Source organism: Salmo trutta, chromosome 31, assembly GCF_901001165.1.
Source record: "Salmo trutta chromosome 31, fSalTru1.1, whole genome shotgun sequence".
Taxonomy (NCBI): domain Eukaryota; kingdom Metazoa; phylum Chordata; class Actinopteri; order Salmoniformes; family Salmonidae; genus Salmo; species Salmo trutta.
This window is the reverse complement of record NC_042987.1, coordinates 884,645-907,756: the sequence shown is the minus strand read 5'-3', so window position 1 is coordinate 907,756 and position 23,112 is coordinate 884,645. Positions and strand designations below refer to the sequence as shown.

General features: G+C 41.6%; 2 protein-coding genes across 6 annotated transcripts; both read right to left on the bottom strand.

The window, feature by feature from the left end:
* Positions 1–4,291: 4,291 nt before the first annotated feature.
* On the bottom strand, positions 4,292–7,004 carry LOC115169293 (uncharacterized). Of its 4 annotated transcripts, XM_029724777.1 has the most exons (7): positions 6,785–7,002; positions 6,345–6,621; positions 6,027–6,203; positions 5,652–5,748; positions 5,223–5,376; positions 5,036–5,061; positions 4,292–4,877 (listed from the first exon to the last, which is right to left on the bottom strand). In XM_029724777.1, exons 2-7 carry the CDS (start codon positions 6,540–6,542, stop codon positions 4,855–4,857), a joined length of 675 nt encoding a protein of 224 aa, XP_029580637.1. In that variant the 5' UTR covers positions 6,543–6,621; positions 6,785–7,002; the 3' UTR covers positions 4,292–4,854. The 4 variants fall into 4 exon arrangements, with proteins under 4 accessions (XP_029580637.1, XP_029580635.1, XP_029580636.1 ...); XM_029724775.1 differs by having other exon boundaries at positions 4,292–5,061; positions 6,785–7,004; XM_029724776.1 differs by having other exon boundaries at positions 4,292–5,061; positions 6,345–6,560; positions 6,785–7,004.
* Positions 7,005–7,269: 265 nt separating this feature from the next.
* LOC115169292 (death-associated protein kinase 3) lies at positions 7,270–20,721 on the bottom strand. Of its 2 annotated transcripts, none has more exons than XM_029724772.1 (11): positions 20,575–20,721; positions 19,068–19,163; positions 13,405–13,626; positions 12,739–12,877; positions 11,014–11,143; positions 10,642–10,690; positions 10,498–10,524; positions 10,044–10,196; positions 9,757–9,802; positions 9,342–9,553; positions 7,270–9,176 (listed from the first exon to the last, which is right to left on the bottom strand). In XM_029724772.1, the coding sequence occupies exons 2-11, from the start codon at positions 19,127–19,129 to the stop codon at positions 8,861–8,863; spliced, it is 1,356 nt and encodes a 451-aa protein (XP_029580632.1). In that variant the 5' UTR covers positions 19,130–19,163; positions 20,575–20,721; the 3' UTR covers positions 7,270–8,860. The 2 variants fall into 2 exon arrangements, with proteins under 2 accessions (XP_029580632.1, XP_029580633.1); XM_029724773.1 differs by lacking the exon at positions 20,575–20,721 and adding an exon at positions 20,406–20,491.
* Between the last annotated feature and the right edge of the window lie 2,391 nt (positions 20,722–23,112).

The following is a 23,112-nucleotide window of genomic DNA, read 5'->3' as shown; positions in this document are numbered from 1 at the left end:
CTGTAGAATACGATGTTCTTTACATTAATTTACTTAAGCTCCAAACATTTACCAATTTATTTATTTTTATTTTACCTTTATTTAACTAGGCAAGTCAGTTAAGATCAAATTCTTATTTTCAATGACGGCCTAAGAACAGTCAATGTGCGCCACGGCCTAGGAACATTCAATGCGCACCACCTTATAATATTATTTATCTTATATGAAGTAGTAATTCTCTTTAGTTTTAACATTATGCACTATGTAAAGCTGCACAAATTATTGATTTCATGACATACACAGCGTTTTACCACACTTTTATTTTGAAGGCAAAATGGGAAAATCGGAAGTCTTAACCGGGACACTAATGTTGCTGCCATGATGTTAATGCAACTCTTGAGCCAAAACAACTTCTATCTTCGGGTTTTGCGCCCTTTGATTCATGACATATGTAGCACATTACACTGAATTTAGGAACAACGCAATTATATTTTATTTATTTCAAGACAAGTTGACAACATTAAATATTTTGGCAGAAAACCAAAAATGGAAAGGAATTAAAATGAATTTACTGTAACATGTAACAAACTAGTGATTAAACATTATTGTCTGCGACAATAATAAAAAATAAAAAAAACATAACAATAAGAACAAATTCTTATTTACAATGACGGCCTACCGGGGAACTGCCTAGCTCGGGCAGAACGACAGATGTTTACCTTCATTTGATCCTGCAACCTTTCGGTTACTGCTTGGCCCCGCTGACACTTGTGAGCGGAGGAAATTTCTGGTTGCGACAACCAATCATATCGCCGTCTGTAACCAATCATTTCACTCGCCAACCAATCCGAGACGCCAGTGCAACCAACCAGTAACCAAGAATTGACAAATGAGGATAGAACTATGGCGGGACCTTTAAACTCTCGTCAATAGAAAAATATATTTTGCTGTTTTGATCATCATCATTCGATCGGAAAATCTAGCAGGTAATAGTAATATGTTAGCACGGTTCGGTTAACAAGATTTACAGTGTAGCTACGGTAAGGCTAATGCGTTAGTAAACTGGTGTTTTGACACTGCCACAGGTTAACGAAGTAACGTAACTTTAGCTAGTTTAACGTCCGATGAGTCAGACCATCAAACTAGTCTGTTAACCTCACTATTTTCATACTAATCTGGAGTTATTATTTTCATTAATGATGATGATAGAGATAATAGATAAGTAAAACAAAGGATCGTCTTTTGATGCTGTTTAATCTATTGGCCTAATTAAGTTAATAGTTCTACTTTTCAGCCCTTCCAGCCTGTATTTGAAGTATTTATAGTGATGACTTGCATTTTAAATGATATACAGGCCTAACGTTACACGGTATGTCTCATGTGATATGATGACCAGTTCTTTGGGGAATGTATCATCAATACATTATTTCTCATGTGGGAAATGTTGTTGTGTTATGATTTCAGGGAGAGATGTATGCCTTCCCAAGGGATTGCAACGCATTTTGCCTGATGTGGACCATAAGTGGGTGTCCAAGGTATTGTTCAGGTGGTCGGGGAATGGGATTCCAGAGATGGACTTTGCCAGGGTTGACAAAATGTGGTGGGACTGCCCTCCACTACCATCTGCAGCTCAGTAGAGATGGAGAGATACTTTGCCCATCCTCTTCTGCTCTGGATGCCCAGGAAGCTCTGGCAGGTAAAGCTGTATTGCCCACATTCTGTGCAGTAGGAAGGTCATCAGTTGGAACATATGGTTCCTTACACTGTTCCACGCAAATACAATGGCAATATAATTGTAATGTAATTAATAATCTAATGCAGCTTTTATATGTAATACAAACAGCAACACATTTCTCTTTGTGAAATGTTATTATAGAATTATTCCATTCTCAGTCTGGTGTATTCTCATATTTATGTGGTTTTTTTCTTTAGGGGAGCTGATAGGTTTGGAGTACCTCTTCGATCAGACTGGTTTGGTGCTGCAGGATTACAAGGCTGCCGTTGAGGAACTGGAGACCGGTGATCCTGATGTCCAAGAGGAGGATGATGAGGGCTTTGTGGAGCTTGTGGAATATCAGGACCTGACAGTTCCTGTGCTGGAGACAGCCCTGCCTCTTGTTGGCCCCTTCCGTCCTACTCCCACCCCCTCTACCAGAATCCAGTCTACAGCTGCATCAGTCAGTCCCATGTCCTCCACTCCTGTACGGGCTACTTCACCACCCGGGCCTCTGTCCTCCACACTTGTGCTCGTCATTCCCCTGTCCTACGTTCCTGTTTGGGCTAACGTTACTCCTTAGTCCGTGGACCATGAATGTTCTTTTTAAAGCGTGAATTGGCTCTGGCAGTCAAAACAGCCAAATACTCCATATAAAGGATTGGGATAGTGAAATGTTTTGTGGTTTCGGCTCTGTACTCCAGCACTTTGAATTTGCAATGATACAAAGTGCAGACTGTCAGCTTTAATTTGAGGGTATTTTCATCCATATTACAGCACTTTTTATTATAGCACTTTTTGTACGTAGTCCCCCCCATTTAAGAGGAAAGTAGTCAAAAGTTTAGTATTTGGTCCCATATTCCTAGCATGCAATGATTACATCAAGCTTGTGACTACAAACATTTGCTCTTTGTTTTGGTTGTGTTTGCGATTATTTTGTGCCCAATAGAAATGACCGATAAATCATGTACTGTGTCATTTTGGAGTCACTTATTGTAAATAAGAATAGAATGTTTCTAAACACTTCTACATTAATGTGGATGTTACCAGGATTACGGTAAGTCCTGAATGAATGGTGAATAATGATGAGTGAGAAAGTTAGATGCACAAATATCATACCTCTTGGGGGTATGTTAAGAGGTAGCTTGTAAGTAAGCATTTCATTGCACTGTTTACACCCCGCTGTATTCTGTATATATGATGATTCAAATGGGATTAGATTTTTGACAGTAAGGATGCTTGCCATTTCAGGAGACGGTTCTAAAAAAGTACACCAGGGCTATAGCTCTGGATACATTTGGCCAGGAGGGCTGTACTGCCCCGAGTTGGCAACCCAGCAACAAGGCAGTTCAGCCTTCTGAGGAAGCAGACCTTCAAGTAGGTTGTTGAAAATGCTCTGTGGTATGCTGGGTATTTGGTGGCGTTGATGAAGAGTGATGCAAAAAAACATGCTGCCAATCAGATGACTGTAGGAGTCCCACCATCCAGTCCACACCTCTAACCGCATCAGTCCTCCACTCCTGTACGGACTACTCCACCACCAGCTGGTTTTCTCTCCGTGACCTTGACACCTGTGCCCTGCTGGACCTCTGTTCATGATCTCCACACTTGTGCCCGGCTGGGCCTCTGTTCATGATCTCCACACCTGTGCCCTGCTGGGACTCCACACCTGTGCCCTGCTGGGCCTCCACACCTGTGCCCTGCTGGGCCTCCACACCTGTGCCCTGCTGGGCCTCCACACCTGTGCCCTGCTGGGCCTCTGTGCCCCAACACCTGTGCCCTGCTGGGCCTCCACACCTGTGCCCTGCTGGGCCTCCACACCTGTGCCCTGCTGGGCCTCCACACCTGTGCCCTGCTGGGCCTCCACACCTGTGCCTTGCTGGGCCTCCACACCTGTGCCCAGGTGACACTCAGTCAGTCCCGTCCTCTGCTCCTTATGGGCTGGGCATTTTGATGGAGCAAGCGTCACTCTTCGTTTTCAGTTAATTGTTTGTGTTCAATTGTTTGTCCCTCTGTGGTGTTTATTTAACTGTATATACAGCATCGTTTGTCATTGACCTATTACTCAAAAGTATTCTCCCCATACTCTTAATTCACTCTGAGCACAAAAGACATTAGCTGAATTCTCTAATTACATTTTGTTTTGTTCAATTAATGTCAGTCTTTGAATGCTCCATTGTATAAACTATTTAATTGTCCTGCTTGTGTGCCTTGTGCACTGATTTCAAACAACTAGAGTACATTTGTCATTCTCACGTCTTTTTCCAATTCTGTGTCTTCAATTACTTCCTTGATTTACAATCAAAACAATTTCGCCAACATTACGCTTTCGATGTGAACTTGATATTACATTTATAAATTAAGCCATTTCTCTTATTTGAGATTAACAAGATTTAACTCCTGTGGTGTTTAGGCTTACCACATTTAGGCTACCCTTCTATAAATGTGAATCCTGAAGAGGGTGAGCGATTTGACCAAAAGAGACAGGTTTTCATAATAAAAAGTTATGGATGACGATGACAGATTTACGGGGTGAGAGGAACGGGATTGTCAGACGAAGCCCGATACTTTTCTACTCTCAGATTGTCACGGTAGGGAAAAGAAAGCATTAAAAAACGATGCAAGGTTAAATACAGCAGCCTTGTTGGGATTCGATACACCGTCGGCATGGGCGAGTATGTTCATTCTTGGTAGAAAATGCCACCCGAATTCGTTACACTCTTTGATTCCTGGTGTCGCAACCTCGACCGATGAGCTAGATCTTTGGCCCAACGCTCTAACCACTAGGCTACCTGCCGCCCCACATATGGTTCTGGTCATGGCTGGAAAATGTTCCATGATATTCCATCACAATCATGTCATGAGGGTAATACTGTATTGTGAAAAATACATGGGGGATTAGAAATGATGCAGACTATTACATTGATAGAACCCACCATCTATCTGTAATATTAAAGCTGATCTACGCCCAGGAGTGTTTTATCCACAGAGGATATGCTCTGTGGATAAATGGCAAAGCAGTGCAAAATGTTTCCAACCCTACAGAAAACTATAATATATAACAGTACACACAGAGCACGGTGAAATAAGTATGTGTTAATCACATTCATTAATAAACCCTTCAGATTAACAATGAGGCCATCCTTGTTCTCTCCTCACAGTCAAAAACCTCTGGATGACAATCCTGAGAGAAAGTAGGAAGAAAACGACAGTAGGACACAGATAAACTAAAGCAATTGCAAACTATTATGCCATGTTGGTTTGATACAAGCCTGCGTATATGAGGTTATCAATCATAGTGTGTATGAGCAATAAACATAAGTGATTCTTGTGGTGAATTACCATTGATCTGGCAACCTCTTCTTTCCCTGTAATACAAAACATAATGTACTTTTTAAGATCTTTGTTTAGTGGAAATGAAACTGAACAATAACGGGAATGCTGGTGTCTACAGCACAACTACAGTTTTTAGTTTCGTTTTTTGTATTTAGATATATATTTTTTTACATATGAGCTGCTGTATACTCACATTTGTGTCATCATATAGTGTTTGCTGGACGCGCAGGCTTTCATTTGACTCATTGCTGCCACCGCCTGGCTATTTGAAGCATCACATGAAGCAGAGCAGGAGTGGGACTGGTGGACAGCTTGGGTGAAGTTGAATTGTAACCACTCAAAATGGTCTACAGTAATAAAAAACGGAACATTATTAAACAACATCTTCCAGTGTCATAAAATAACATTTATAATGTAAGATATGTTGGTTATTCTGTAATCGCTATCACGAGAGTGATATGATTCATGGCCAGGTCTCCCTCGTATAAAACACTGTTTCAATGGGACTTTGCTTAAATAAAGGTAAAAATAAAAAAAATACATGTGTATATATATATATATATATATATATATATATATATATATATATATATATATATCCTTTGATCCAGTAATACCGTACCTCTCTGTAGACTCAGATCTAGGGACATATTTATCTGTGTCTCTCTGTGCAGGAAAATAGCATTCCTTAGTGCTATTTCATTCGCATGCAGCATCGCCTGTATACAAAGCAAATCTACAGTCACTGACAATCTACATGGATATGTTGTTTAAGAATAGATAGTTTTGAACAAAAGTTTTGATTCCAAGGAGTTGTATTCTGAACATGAACAGCACACAATCTATAATCTATGTATTCTGAACATGAACCGCACACAATCTATAATCTATGTATTCTGAACATGAACAGCATACAATATATAATCTTTGTATTCTGAACATGAGCAAGGATGTCAAACATGTGAATGTCTAAAATGACATTGGAGGCAACACTCACATTCTCCTGGAAGCTGAGGCTCAGGGACACGCTATTCTCTCTCAGTCTCTCAGTAACAACCTCCATCTCCTGCTGCAGTGTGGTTTGGTTCTCCTGGCTCAGCCTTATAGACTCCAGCAAGGCCTGCTTTTCCTTCTCCCACACAACCTTTGCCCCCTCCATCTTCTCGGTCAGGGACTGTGTAACAGAGTTAAGATTGTACTGGTAAGCTCACAGTAAGCACTGGCTCGAGCTCTTGTACAGACAGTGTACCCTGGGTTGTACCCAGATAGGGAGGGCACCATACTGCTAAACAAGCAGGCACACTGTGGTCCACACCTGTTGGGCTACGTTGCACTGGGCCAAGCCCTTCATGTGAGGAGAGGTGGCCCACACCACGATAACGATGAGGGAGACCATGGACCACAGGGTCAGCAGTGCCATCACCAGGTTACAGCAGGTCCCGGATGACTTGGAACGAGCCATGGTGTTGAAGGGAGCAGGAGCTGTGGCTGCGCTGGGATTGACAAAGATCATATCCCTTGTCGGTTATGTCTGACAACAGAGACAGACAGCAGTTGTACAAGCTCCAGGAGGAAGGACTCTTTTGTGTCCACTGTGATGGAAAAAAATATGAGAATTCTGAGTCTCAGAAGTTTACACTTGTCTTTATCAACTGAGCCTAGCGACTCATGTTACACAGGCTGAAGAAGTACTGTATATCGTAAGGTTTTCCGTTTAACTGTAGAGTCCTCTTTCAACAAAAACACCTCACTTACCTTTCTCCAAATATCCCCTTTAAAACCAATACCCAGTCTTTCGCCACTTCTTAGTTAGAATGCTTTTATAGAGGAAGAATCATAGCAGCCTCTCTATGTTTATTTTACCATGCCGGGACTAGTGTACAGTACACTCCGCGCTCATCACTGCACATTCCATCTCACTACTTTTTAAACAAATCCTTTTGTAGAAGGTTGTTCACGTGCCAACTACTTGTAGAAATAAGCCTACACTTTCCCTGACAAATGGTTGTAGACTCCTATGACATGACATCACAACACCTAGAGATCAAATACATCCCAAATGGCACCCTATTCTGTATCTAGTGCACTACTTTTGACCAGGGCCCATAAGGATTTGATTATAGCTGGTCAAATGTTTATTAAGTTGTAATAAATTTTCCCTCAATTATTTTCCACATTCCTTCATTTGACCTGAAAGGTAAACTTATCTCAATGGACACAATAAATATACACAAGGAAAGTTAAGCTACATGTATTTAAGCTTGTTTATTTAAAACACAAACCTGTCTAAAACTGTCATCGTTCAAACCAATAAATACATACCAATTATACGTTTTGCGTACATAAAAATGATTCAATGGGAGATTTTGAAACACTGGTGTATTCTTAAGTGCAAATGAGAATATTAAACTAGGGATTGACACAGTATATAGGGTTATATAGTTCTATGGAATGTGATGCATAGATTTAATGACTAACTCATGGAATGTCTGAAGTGTGTGGGTTATTATGGTCGTAATGGAAAAAAATATATGTTTTACACTTTACATAGTTTAACATCATGCAGATCATTTGGTAAGAATCTTATACACAATAGTTGTACTCAAACGGGGCAGTTTCACAGACACAGATTAAGCCTAGTCCTGGGCAAAAACCAAATTCAATGGACAACTTCCATTGAGCATGCTGTTATCCAGGAAACTGGGCCCAAAGCGTTTTGAGGGACAGTCACTAAGCCTGCATTTTCACTAACATGTCTAGCCATTACTACATATTTGCTTATGTATAGGCAATAAGGTGTTCTATATCCAGGCACAGCGTACAAATAGCAAAACAGGTTTATACAATCTATATATCTTAAGACTACTCTCTCCTTAGGTAAGACAGCTATAGTGTTTGCATTTGTTTCAACTGCATCACAGTACAACAAGTCAGCTGAGTGACATATGGTATAGAATAGATAGCCTACTGTCAATAAGATGAAGTACTGGGATCTCCCTATAATACATCGACATGAATTTCCTGTTATTTCTGTGCAATTTGTACTATGTTGTTACTTATAACAGTCAGCTGTGAATGATACATGTTATGAGGCGAGAGAATATTGCTTACTTGAAATTGGCATACCAAGCCAGACTAACGCTGTCGCACAGGTGCATATACCATGTATTTCTTCGAACAGCGTATTTTACAAACAGTGTGTCAGTATTGCGTATAACAATCAAAATCCTTATCTTCAACATTAAACATTTATTTAGAAAATGTATTATTAAACACGTATTTTGTTGACCAAACATATTCATAATAAGGACTCTACGTTGCTAGTTCTCTCCATACAAAGTGATACAGGAGGAGTAACCTTTTTCCCAATCAAATGTGTGTGAGGGGCAGCATGGCTTATGATCGGGGGCCCAGCGTTTTCTCTAACCCGAAGAACTCTCGACCCTCGTTCTGAATCTGATGACAGCTGGTGTAAAATATGTGCCCTGTGCGTGCCACAAACACACAGACATGGAAAGAAGAAGCTGAGAGTGCAGAAGCAGAATAATGTCAGTGATTCCAACAACCCCACCAACACCAGAAAAACTCTGACAGCTGGTGTACATGTACTGTCCTGACTGTACCATGCACACACACAGACACGGACATAGTAGGAAGTAAGCTGATAACTAGAATAATGTCATTCAGTGATTCCAGCCCCAGCCCGGTAGGACTTTGCCTTCAGGCCATGACCAGACCGCCCTAGAAAGAAGAAACTGAAGAGTGTAGATTCAGACTAATGTCAGTGATTCTATGAGAATAATGTCAGTGATTCTAGAAGGCAGGCCAGGCTCAGGACATGACCAGACTGTCTTTCTCCCTCTCTATCCCTCTGACCAGCTCCTCCACCCAGCGCACCTCCGACGCCACCTGCTCCGCCAGGACCTCGTAGCGGTTCTCCAGGCGCCCAAATGTCCTCTTGAGTGCGTTAGCAGCCAGCATGGCGGTACGGGCATCCTCCTGACTCTGTCTGCGCTGGGCCTGGGTACACTGCAGAGCCTGGCGGATGTGACCCAGGTCGCTGGCGATGCTCTGGTTCTCCTCCTTGTACCAGCCCTCCTTCTCCTCATAGATAGAGAGTAGAGCAGCCACGTCTTCCTGACATGACCTGGAGAAGAGAGGGGGGTGTTAGAATGAATGGATAGATGTATTGTTGTACCCAACTACAACGGCTTTATGTGTTTTTAATAATCACAAATGAATTCATCCGCCCATTCATTGAATCATCCATCCATCTATCCCTCCGTTTATTCCCCCCTCCTTCCCCTCCTACCTCTGGTTGTGCTCCAGGTCTCTCAGCCCCTCCTCGGCAGCAGCGATCTCCTCCAGCACCTGGGAGAAGCGTTCAAAGTTGACGTAGGTGTTGTTGGGGGGCATGGAGGAGTGAGACTTGATGGTGTACTCCTTTAGACGCGTGGTCTTCAGGCGCCTGCGCTCCGGCTTCTTCCCGCTCTCCTCCTGGCGCACGTTCCGCCTCTTGATCACCTGGGAGGAGAGGGGGTTTAATGGATAGTAGATAAAAGTGTGTGGGTGGGGTGCTCAATTATTTTGTCTGGCCAAAAAACATCAGTATAATGGGTGCTATAAGCCAGCAGTTGCATATATTTGGGGGGGGGGATTAGTAAAATAGTTTGGGGGATTACTGATATGTGAGGTACAGTATGTATGAAATGGTGAGAGGTACCTACCTTGATCCAGGGATGCTGAAGGCTGTCCTCGATGGTCATTCTCTTCCTGGAGAAATAAGAAGCATTTGTAAATGATTAGAGATGAAAATCAATGACTCATTTCTTCCTTTCTTCCTTGCTTTAGTATTTGCAGTTCTAACATTGGTGCAAAAAGGCACAAACCTTTATTTCTTGCTAGGGTCCCTAAGATAATATGCTATTAAAAAAGACAGAGAAAGTGCATGGTTCTTGTGCATGTAATTTTAAGCATTCCCTGGCATATTCCGTCCAGCGTAAACCAGGCTTACTTGGGATCCTTGACCAGCAGCCGTCTGATGAAGTCCTTGGCCAACTCACTAGTGTTGCTGAAGTACTCCTCGTCAAAGTCATAGTTAACTGCTGAGATGTTGGTCAGAGTCTCCTGCTTGGTCTCCCCCAGGAACGGAGAGGCACCACTCAACCTGAGGACCAACAGACAGCATGGTGAGAACACAATAAGAACACTCAACAGGAGGTAAAACAGTAGTACTGTATCATGTCATCTTTCAGGTCATGGCCAAACGTTATACACAGTAGATTGGCTTACTTGCTATGTCATAATTTTGGCGATGGAATTACTGAGAAATAAGTGTCACTTCTATAGTTGTCATTTGTAATGCAAAAATGTGTGTAGATTTGAAATAATTTAACATAACACTGTTTAATATTGCTCAACTGACTGTATGAAAAGAGACAACCATTGTAATGTGAACAAGTACTTACAGAATGTATGTGATAACTCCAATACTCCTGGAGACAAAAGGAACAAAACTTAGTGAGATTTACCCTCAGAGCGAAACAACAGCAACAACAAGAAAACATTCTCAAAATCATAAAAAACATTTAAATGATCTTAGTCCATTTTACCACATGTCAGCCTCCAGGCCTAGCAGTTCATAGTTGACTATCTCTGGAGCTGTAAAACAAGCAGCATTACCACCAGAATCGCTTTAAAGCTTTAATTCAACCCAGATGGTCGTCAAGGATATCCCACAGACCTCCACTAAATAAGATGCATGTGAAGGAATATTTTCCCCATGTGGGCATAACAATAACATATTTCTGAATAGACATTTTATGGATGCTGTATGTCTTGAATAGGAATAAGGAATTAATTTTTTCCAAAGGGAATCCAAACCCGAAGTGAAAAGAATCAATTTGAACATAAAAGCCATACTAATGCCGGTAAAAAAACTGTTCATGGCTCTTTTGGTCTGGAGCGGTAGAAGAGGGTCTCACCAACGAACTCTGGCGTTCCGAAGATGTTTTTAAACTCGTTCCCAGCTTTGATCTGATGAGCGATGCCGAAGTCGATGAGTTTGATCCTGGGGTTGGGAACATTCTTATCCAGCAGCATAATGTTCTCCGGCTGCAACAAAAACAAACAAGCATTCCATAATACAAGTTAGAAGAGAATGGATACACTACAGATGTTTTGAAATATAATAACAACATATGTTGAAAATAAATAACTGACCTGAATGATTATTACTATTATTATAATATCCTAAACAGTATACTATCATGGTACACTACATGACCAAATGTATGTGGACACCTGCTCGTCAAACATCTCATTCCAAAATCATGGGAATGGAGCTCGTCTCCCCTTTGCTGCTATAACAGCCTCCACTCTTCTGGGAAGGCTTTCCACTAGATGTTGGAACATTGCTGCGGGGCTTGCTTCCATTTTGATGTTGGGCGATTAGGCCTGGCTCGTAGTCGGCGTTCCAATTCATCCAAAAGGCGTTAGATGGGGTTGCGGTCAGGGCTCTGTGCAGGCCAGTCAAGTTCTTCCACACCGATCTCAACAAATAATTTCTGTATGGACCTTGCTTTGTGCACGGGGGCATTGTCAAGGGCCTTCCCCAAACTGTTGCCACAAAGTTGGAAGCACAGAATCGTCTAGAATGTCATTGTATTATTCTTCAGTGTTAAGATTTCCCTTCACTGAAACTAAGGGGCCTAGCCCGAACAATGAAAAACAGTTCCAGACCATTATTTCTCCTCCACCAAACTTTACAGTTGGCACTATGCATTGGGGCAGGTAGCGTTCTCCTGGCATCCGCCAAACCCAGATTAGTCCGTTGGACTGCCAGATGGTGAAGCGTGATTCATCACTCCAGAGAACACATTTCCACTGCTCCGGAGTCCAATGGCAGCGAGCTTTACACCACTCCAGCCGTCGCTTGGCATTGCGCATGGTGATCTTAGGCTTGTGTGTGGCTGCTCTGGCATGGAAACCCATTTCATGAAGCTCCAGACGAACAGTTCTTGTGCTGACGTTGCTTGTTGCTTCCAGAGGCAGTTTGCAACTCGGAAGTGAGTGTTGCAACCGTGGACAGAAGATTTTTACCCGCTACAGCACTCGGCAGTCCCGTTCTGTGAGCTTGTGTGGCCTACCACTTTGCGGCTGAGCCGTTGTTGCTCCTAGACGCTTCCACTTCACAACAACAGCCCTTACAGTTGACCAGATCAGCTCTAGCAGGGCAGAAATTTGACAAACTGCTTGTTGGAAAGATGCATCGTGAAAGATGCCACGTTGAAAGTCACTGAACTCTTCAGTAAGACCATTCTACTTCCAATGTTTGCATGGCTGATTGCATGGCTGTGTACTCGATTTTATACACCTGTCAGCAACGGGTGTGGCTGAAATAGCCCAATCTACTAATTTGAAGGTGTGTCCACATTATTTTGAATATATAGTGTATGTGTTTAATAAGGATGACTGTTGAAAACACCAGCCTGGATGGTGTTCACTAGGCACTGGAGACTACCTGGACTTAAGAATAAGAAGTGTATTCCATTGCAAAACGTTTTCCATTGAACATGACCCTGGCTTACCCAGCTCCACAGCCTACGGTCCACTTTGAGATCAAATTGTGCGATGCGTTTGGAGTGCGGGCACTGCAGGTAGTAGACCCCATCCGGGATCTGTGTGTGTGTGTGTGTGTGTGTGTGTACCTTGAGGTCAAAGTGAGCGATGCATTTGGAGTGCAGGTAGTGGACCCCATCCAGGATCTGTTTGAGGAACTGTGTGGCGGCCTCCTCTGTTAAAGACTCCTTCTCTGCCAGGAAGTCAAACAGCTCCCCCCCAGACACCCTGAAACAAAACATAAACAGATGAATCTCTAAAGCAAGACACACAACTAGCATCTCAACAGAACCACATCAGGATGTTTTGGGATTTTTCACTTTACAAGAGAGCAGGAACAGAATATCACACAGGCTAATTTGAACCCAGGTTAGTGGCCGTATGTATAAAATGTCTCAGAGTATTGTGCTGTTCTAGGATCACGTCCCCCTGTCTATGTTTTTTAAATTATTTTTTTATTTAACCTTTATTTAACTAGGCAAGTCAGTTAAGAACAAATTCTTATTTTCAATGACGGCCTAGGAACAGTGGGTTAACTTGTTCAGGGGCAGAACGACAGATTTTTACCTTGTCAGCTCAGGGATTCTATCTAGCAACCTTTCGGTTACTGGCCCAACGCTCTAACCACCAGGCTACCTGCCGCCCCTATGTAATCTCATTAATTGTGATTTTAAAGACAAAACTGATCCTAGATCAGAATTTCTACTCTGACATTATTTATGAATATGACCCTGGTCTCATCTAGTCTCCCTTACAGCTCCAGGATGAGGATGACGTCGGTCTTGTTTTCGAAGATGTCGTGTAGTGTTATGATGTTGCTGTGCTGGATCTCTCTCAGGATGTTCACCTCCCTCTCGATCTCCTCGCGGCTAACGCCCCGGCGGCTAGACGACAGACGACGCTTCTTGATGAATTTGGCGGCGTACTCAGAGCCAGAGGGCTTCTCTTTACACTTCCGTACGATGGCAAACTGTCCGCTGAGGGGAGGGGGGAAATGACATCATGAGAATGATGATACATAGTAAAACATGAACATAGAATACACAGGAAAGAGTGACTGGGCCACAATCAGATAGCTCATCTAGGAAAATCCCGATTTGAAGCAATATACCAATCTTGACTACAGATTGTATAGGCTAGTATTCAGTGGCAGCATTGCAACACACTGGCTGGCAGTTTCATAACTTTGATGTAATATGATGAAGACCATAAGCAAATGTAAAGTGGGTGACAAAATTATCACCCAACATTTGATTTAGCGCATGGTAATGCTATAGGAAGAAGAAGCTATGAAGGCTGCATTCCAGAGAGTGAATCCGTTCCTAAAGGAATGTCTTGGGTTATTGTGTATCTGCAAAGAACAGAATTTTCTGTAAAATTATAATTTTGTACAAGTATTTAACTGAGTTTGACCAATTCCAGTCCCTTTTCTTTGGGGGTCTGGGGTCCTCCCTGGGATCATTGTTATGTAGAAGGACTGAGAAGCTTTTTAAGAAGGATATTCTACTCCAACATGAACGAAAATAAAATGACGCTGATACCATCTAGAATATAATTTCCATCTCCAGAAATGAGTGAAATAACATAATGTTGAAACATTGAAAAAGAATATTGGACCATGGTCTATATTATCAGATGTGCTATTAGCAATAGGCATTATCACCTGTAGCCCAACTGATGCAAAATAGTGGCTATAAAATGTACAGGGGTGACTTTAAAATGAAAATAGTGGTGGGGCAAACTCAATCAACAAAGCTCATAGGCATCGAAACCAGTACACTACACTGACTACACATTGAATCCCATAAATGAGTTTTGAGCCACACACAGACGTTATAACATGGGTTATTATGAGTTTATGGCTACTTTCCATATCTTTAGCTCTTATTGCACAGAAGACCACGGTCCAGCAGACTTCTCTAGTGTAAACGAGCTAGGATTATGTCTGTAATATTATGTGTGTCTGCCTGCCTGTTATAAAGGGGCCCAGTTAACAACATGCAACATTTATAACGCTATTCTCTTGCTTAATCTATTGCACAGTTCCATCAAAGATATGTATAACTAACCCTTCTTTTACATGTGGTTCCATGCGTAATACAGTCTGCCATCAAACATCAACTATAATACATGTCTATAGGAAATTATAGCATCAACTATAATACATGCCTATAGGATATTATAGCTAGCCTACCTCAAAACAAATGTTAGCAACTGCTACATGATCCACCACCAACCACTCGACCTGAATCTCATTTTCCAGCTTGCTTTATTTTATTGGATGGACATATTTTCAAGTTTAGGTGAATAATGAGCACCAGGTGTTCTCTACACATTTCCTTCATAATACTAAGGTAGAAAATTATTTTTTCTAGGACATAACATTTACATTTGAGTCATTTAGCAGACGCTCTTATCCAGAGCGACTTACAGTAGTGAATACATACATTTCATTTTCATTTCATGCATTTAAAAAACTTTTTTTTTGTACATAACTAAGCTACATAGCTAAGCTACCTACCTTAAAGACGTGGTAACAGCGCATGGTAAACAACTAGCTAGCTATGAAGTTGACACATCAGTCCAGAGTTAACGGGCATAAGACGTTGATTTATCTGTGGCCAATGCCAATGAGCCTTCTCGGGCGGGAACTTCTACTGTAAATCAATGGAGCACCAAAGAGGGGCTTTTACCACCCCATACAGAACCAATCAGTCAATATAATCGAGAACAATCATTGTATCAGGTGCACCCTGCTTTTGCTGGCTAGCTCTCCCAGCAGGTGTTGCGGGGACGTAGTGTCCTCAAGAGTGACAGCACCCTGAGCCAATCACGTACAACCAGAGAAGATCAACGACACCTGCACTACCAGTCAAAAGTTTTAGAACAACTCAATTTTTCCAGTTTTTATTGAAATTCACACAGTTTAATGTCTTAATGTACTCTGAAATTAAAGCATAGAACAAATAAACAATTGGAGACAAAAAATAAATAATGGAATCGTTTTGTTTAACATTAATCAACATTTTTGATTCATCAAAGTAGCCACCTTTTGCAGACATAACAGCCGAACACACTCGTGGCATTCTTTCTACAATGGAAATCAAATATTGTTCGTAAAGTTCTTCCCAACGCTGTTGCAGAAGTTCCTACAAATGTGTTGCACTTGTAGATTGCTTTGCTTTCACCCTTCTGCCCAGTTTATCCCAAACCAGCTCCATGGGGTTTAAGTCTGGAGACTGTGCTGGCCATTCCATGATTTGTAGCCTATTGTCTTGTTCTTTTCTTCTAAGGTAGTTCTGACATAGCCTGGAGGTATGTTTTGGGTCATTATCTTGCTGTAGGATGAACCCCTGACCAATACACCAGGGGGTATTGCATGGCGCTTCAAAATGCTGTGGTAGCCGTTTTGGTTCAGGGTGCCACTCACTCTGTGCAAGTCGCTGACTCTGGATCCAGCAAAAGAGCCCCACATCGTCATGCTTCCTCCTCCATGTTTGACAGTTGGTGTCACACACTGAGGAACCATCCTTTCGCCTACTCGACGGCGTACAAAAACCCTGTGTGATGAACCGAAGATTTCACATTTTCATTAAATCGGTCCTTAAAGACCTTCTTCCAGTCTTCAGTAGTCCACTGGCGGTGCATCATGGCCCAGGCAAGCCTCTTTTTCTTATTTTGCCATCTTAGCAATGGCTTTCTTACTGCCACTCGACCTGTCAAACCTACAGCTCGAAGTCTTCTCTTCACAGTTGAAACTGAGACTTGCTTACTTCGACCAGTGTTAAGCTGTGCTTGAAGCTGTTGTCCTGTGAGCCGCCTATCACGAAAGCTGTTGACTCTTAGAAACTTGTCTTCTGATTCTGTTGTGGCTTTGGGTCTGCCACACCTCTTCCTGTCAGAGTTTCCTCCAGTTTCCAAGTGCCTTTTGATGGTGTGGGAAACTGTACTCTCCTTGGCTTTCTTTGCAATTTCTCTAAAGGAAAGACCATTATAACATTTAAAAGTGTAGGTCTATCTGGCTTCCTTTGTTAGTGGCCTTTTTCTCGCCATTATGATAGCAATATACTACATCCTTGCAGTACAATACTGTCCAAATAATGCTTAAGAGGGTGTAGTAACACAGTCTGTTCCAACACTGCTTTTATACAGACAGAGGGTTTGTAAGGGTTTGTATCAACAAAAGTTGGGAGACCTGTAGGAATTGTTAACATCAACCTTCAAGGCTTAATTTACTTCCATTGCTGCAGAACAGCTGTAAGTTGTTAACCCATTACTTGTTCACTGAAAAAGGCCTTTTTTTTTTATAACTCTGAAATGTACTTTTTTTCTTTCAGTTTTTGGTAACCTAAACTTTTTTTCTAACCTCTGGCACAGTTTACTGCTTACCTTTGTACCATTTCAGGTTATTCACTGAACTGCTTACATTTCTATAAAAACTGGAAAAATGGGGGTGTTCTAAAGCTTTTGACTGGTAGTGTACACTCTGTACTTTCTCTGTCTGCCCCTCCACCACAGAAAGCACAGAGCGAGGCTGAGACGGCTGCATTTTGGAGATGAAAATGTACCAAAACAACAAGACAATGGGAAAGCGATCACGTATGCTTTATTAGATAAATAATTTTTTTAAATAAAATAAAATAGTTTGCCAACTGATTTATTGTATTGTCATGACATGAAATAACAGAATTGCATGCAAATCTGCAGGAGCCCCACGTGATGCATCACCACTGAAAATGTACGTAGGCTAAAGCATGGGGTTTGTCCCTTTGCATTTACCCCACTGGACACAACATCCTGATTGTTATTATTAATGAATCATTATTATTCACTACCCACATTTTTTGTTATTGTTTCTATTATGAAGTAGGCCTATGTCATTGCCCTTTTAAGAGGCCACTGTTGTAACTGCATTTGTCAAACCATACCACTTGTGCAATTGAAGTAGAGAAATAAATGTGGTAGCAATGGAAAACTGTGATCCCCTCTTTTATTAACAAAGGCCAAAACTGCTTTCAAATTACATTTGCCAAAACTGTTTTTAAAAGTGTTTTCCTGTGATTGCATTAAGAATTATTGTGTATTGACTGCTTGCCAGAATATATATGTTTCCCTGTAGGCTACACACCACTGTTTGAATTGAGCGCCGCGGTGGTGTGCATTATAGACTATTTCATTCCCTTCATCTGAACGTCAGAGTGTCAGCAACAATCATACATGTCAGTTCAGTGTACACAGCTTAACAGAGAAAATAAAATACTTGAGAAAACATTTATTTGGGAATATATTTTGTAGAACAGCTTCTCTGTATTAGGCCATCCCCCCCCCCCCCCCCCCCCCCCCCCCGAAATGTTTATTGCGGATCTACATTGATCTCAAAAATAACCTCCAGAATCCATATGATGGAAATCCGTCACAGGAGAACTTTAACTCCTGCAGTTTCCTGAGCTTAACTCAGTCTCCCCTCCTCTCACAGTAAGTCTAAACCTAGAGGCATGGAGAGAAAATAAATGCCCAAATTCCTCACTCCTCCCCAACTCATGGCTGTCCTACCTTATCTGTTGACTGAAACCAGACTGTGGCACTTCTCCTCTCCATAGGATACCTGACATTTAACAATAACATGTTCTTCCTGCACTCCCCTTTCTCACTCAGTAGATTTCCATACCCTCAGTTCTAATATGGTAACATGAATAAGGATACTTCAAGTTTAAAGGTTAGTACCCGACACAATGATGTCATTCTTCTGCTGCAACACTGTAGCAAAAAACCCTACTTCCATATAAAGCACTATGTTCAAGTAGTGCACTATGAAAGGAATAGGGTGCCATTTGAGATGAAGTCAGGTTTAATCCTCTACAAGCACATGACTCATTCTATTGCTCTAGCTCTGTTTAGTTTACAAGGACTTGCTAAAAACAGAGCTTGTATAACAAGGCAGAGTGCAATACAGTTTAATAAACAGTCCCACAAATACACTGGGGATGTGCCAATGGATGTTTTCCTCCTGCTATGCATTTTAGTGGTATTATACTGGTATATCATTATGAGAGTCAAACAACGGATTCTATATTAAAAAGATTGTTTGGAGAAATTGTGTTTCACTTCACATGCAAGCGAGAACGAAAAGGTGATAAGAGATCTGTATTATTCTGCCACCTCATTCAAAACATATTCATTAGTAGGCATACTTGATTGAAATTGTCTGATGTGCTGGGTTGGCCAGGTTTAGAGTTTACCTCACTTGCCCTGAAGTGCGAACTCTACCCACTGATCCACCGGGCAAGCTGAATCAAGTCAAGGCTAGTATCATCCAGCAAAACAGTATCACACAAACACGTCCGATCTTGAAAAAGCAGAAGAATCTGTGCGCTCTCAGATAGTAATAGTAGTTAGCCATACAGATGTCAGAACTTACCTCCCCAGCTCCTCCCCCATATCATAGAACACCTCCACATCCTCTTGCCTGAAGCCAGCCATGGTCTGACTGGGTTGCTGCTGAGAGAAGCTGTGTCTTGAAATACAGAAGAGGGGGCAAAAATATTTTTAGTAACTGCCAGAGAAAGAGCACAAAGGTTTAAGACCAATATCATAACAATGAGAGATGAATGTGATGTTGACATGAGCAGAAATGCCTAAATGAACTACAGGATTGATTGTTATAGACATGTTATAGCAACATTAGGTGGCAGTGATAATAAAATCAGCTCAAACAAACACATACAGTATGGATTTATGACAGTGTACACATTCCCCCCCCCCCCCCCCCCCAAAAAAAAAAAAGATAATCAAGGACAACAACCACCCGAGCCACTGCTTGTTCATCCAGAAGGCGAGGTCAGTACAGATGCATCAAAGCTGGGACCAAGAGACTGAAAAACAGCTTCTATCTCAAGGCCATCAGACTGCTAAACAGCAACCACTAACTCAGAGAGGCTGCTGCCTACATTGAGACCCAATCACTGGCCACTTTAATAAATGGATCACTAGTCAATTTATTAAACAATGCAACTTTAAATAATGGCACTTCAATAATGTTTACATATCTTACATTACTCATATCACATGTATATACTGTATTTTATACCATCTATTGCACCTTGCCTTTGCTGCTCGGCCATCGCTCATCCATATACTTATATGTACATGTTCTCATTCACCCCTTTAGATTTGTGTGTATTAGGTAGTTGTGGGGGAATTGTTAGATTACTTGTTAGATATTACTGCACTGTTAGAAACTAGAAGCACAAGTATTTCGCTACACACGCATTAACATCTGCTAACCATGTGTGTGTGACCAATACATTTGATTTGATCCAACAACACCAGCAGTGGCCGTCCATATTTGGCCGAAGTCAACACAGTAGGCTGATGTCGATGCATTAGTCAGTCCTACTTACGTCATATTCTTCCATCAACTACCTAGCTGATTAAAGGCTCTCAATGCGGTTTTAACATGACATTAGATAACCATTTGCTAACTTCTGCTATCAAGACACAAACATTTAGATTAGTTAAATAGGCCTACGATTTTGTTTCAAGCAAAACAAATCTTGCTAGCTAACGTCTGTAACGAGCAAGCTAACTATGCCTGTCCACTTAGTTCAGAAGAAAATATCTCACCGACAAACCTAGCTAAAACACCGGACTGATATGACAATGGGTCAAATCGATAACTATTCATAAAATTTAAGCTATAGTAACAATGACAAAACTATTACATTGTATCTAGTTAACTTGCTAGCTATTAACTTACATTAGCCAGCCTAGCTATCCAATTTAGCAATCGCTGCATGCTAGCTGTGCTTGTCATACACAAGGTCGGCATTCGAAGCAAACGCTAACGTTTGTGTAAAACGACACGATGGAAATTTTATTTTAAAAATTACGTAATTTAAATCACAATAATACAGATAGCTACTTACATTATAACGTTAACTGGCTACGGGTCCCGCATTCGTCTCCGGAGTCAAAGGTGGTTAAAGATAATTACAGCATGTTCAATTTCAGGATAGACCATATGGCATGAGGGGCTCCTGATGACTGGATGGATAGGTATCCCACCAGGCATTCAGCCCTTTTTTATTTAAATAACTTAACTATACATTTCTGCTCCAACTTTCACCTTTCCGATATTTGGCGTTCTCAGAATCCAACATTAAAAAACGTTATTGGTTTAACTCTACAACTAACGACAGACAATTAAAATCTAGAAATGATTATTGGTTGGTATCTTCCAATCTTATGAATCTTGTCAGTGAATGTAGTATATCTTCAGCTCCTCTGACAGACCATTGGTCCATTATTCTTTTGTTTGGATAATGACAAGAGATTTTCTAAAGCATATTGGACATTTCATTATTTTATTTTAAAGAATGAGTCATTTTGTTTACAGTCTAAAGCTCTTATTAGAGGGACCTGTCTCGATTCTGCTCTTTCTTCAACTAACCAATGGGAAATGATTACATTCAGAATTCGATGTCTTGCCATCACTACTGGTAAAATGCTAGCTCGGAAAAGATTCATCAAGCTCGTGGATATTATTGTTGATATTAACAGGCTGAGCAATAAAATGTAACATTTAGATTTAAATGAAGATGAGAAACCTGAGCTTGCTAAATGCCAATGTGAACGACATATACAACGATAAGGCACATGGTGCCTTCATCCATTCAAAGGCCAAATGGATTGAAAAAGGTACAAAAATAACACATCTTATTTCTTTAATCTGGAGAAAGGCAGGCAGACTAGGAATAGGATTAAATCCATTTATGTAAATGACACTATATCTGATGATTTTGAAGTGATTAATAAAAACATACACTCTTTCTACAGTTCACTCTATCAATCTCATCTTTGGGAAGGCAACTTGGATTCCTTTTTCGATTCCTTTAATAACCCTGTTTATCCTATAGAAGAAGGGTTTAAGAAACGGTGATTCTGATGTAGATATTACTGAGTTGGACCAAGCCATTAAACAAATACCTATAGGTAAATCTCCTGGACCGGAATGGGTGTCTCCTGAATTCTATCAACATTTTTGGCCTGATATTAGAGAGTTATTGCTTTCGGTCTACAAAGAGGGTATTGCTAATGCTATCTCACCTCCTTCTTTGAGACAGGGACTAATAGTTCTTATACCCAAACCAAAGAAGGACTCTCTTTACCTGGACAATTGGAGACCAATCACGTTGTTGGCAACTGACAATAAGTTACTAGCCCATGTTTATGCCAATAGGCTGAAACAAGGCCTTGATGATATAATCAGTGAAACTCAATCAGCCTTCATTAAAGGAAGGAGTATTCATAACCAGGCCCAGCGCCACGAGGGTGCAAAGGGGGGCATTGACCCCTTAGTTGGAATATTGTGCCCCCTCAGTTTTGTATCCATATTCTGTCCCACAATCTGCCCCCTCCGTCATGCCCAACCGATTTGTTGTGTATGCTTCTGTAACAGTATAGCTTCCGTCCCTCTCCTCGCCCCAACCTGGGCTTGAACCAGGGACCCTCTGTGCACATCAACAACAGTCACCCACGAAGCATCGTTACCCATCGCGCCACAAAAGCCGCGGCCCTTGCAGCGCAAGGGGAACAACTAGTTAAGGTCGCAGAGCGAGTGACGTCACCAATTGAAACGCTATTAGCGCACACTACCGCTAACGAGCTAGCCATTTCACATCGGTTACACTTCATTCATGCAACTCCCTTGCATGCATCATACGTATGTCATACACATTTTACCAGTTGAAAAAAAACTAATTTTGATTGGCCTTCACAGTAGAAGGGCGGGGTCAATTTGACCGTTTAGGTTTACCTTCAAAGTTACCTACTACAAAGAAAAACATGTTTCACCGCGCAGCTGGATGGAATTTAGCTAATGTTAACAGTTAGGTAGGTAGCTGATAGCATGGTGGATATTAGAAAGTGGCTTCGCCAAGGCACAATGGCAGCATCGGATCAAAGCGGTGAGGAGGGGGAGAAGCCTGCCGCTGAGCTGATGCTAATCACCGAGGCCAAGGCCGTCGAGCCCAGCAGCAAAGGCACCTACGCAACCATCTTGCAGCCTGGTGACATGAGGTAACCAACCCGAGGAGGGGCCTGCAGCCGCCAAGACTGAACCGAGCAGCAGTACTGCCAGGTTATTACAAGCACCAACGCCTCTGTTAGTGCCTGACGACCGCGGTGATGAGGAGCCAGCGCAGGTTTGTCTGGGGAAATACCCAACCCGCCTGTACAGTCGTGGCCAAAAGTTTTGAGAATGACACAAATATTTATTTTCACAAAGTCTGCTGCCTCAGTTTGTATGATGGGAATTTGCATATACTCCAGAATGTTATGAAGAGTGATCAGAATGAATTGCAATTAATTGCAAAGTCCCTCTTTGCCATGCAAATGAACTGAATCCCCCAAAAACATTTCCGCTGCATTTCAGCCCTGCAACAAAAGGACCAGCTGACATCATG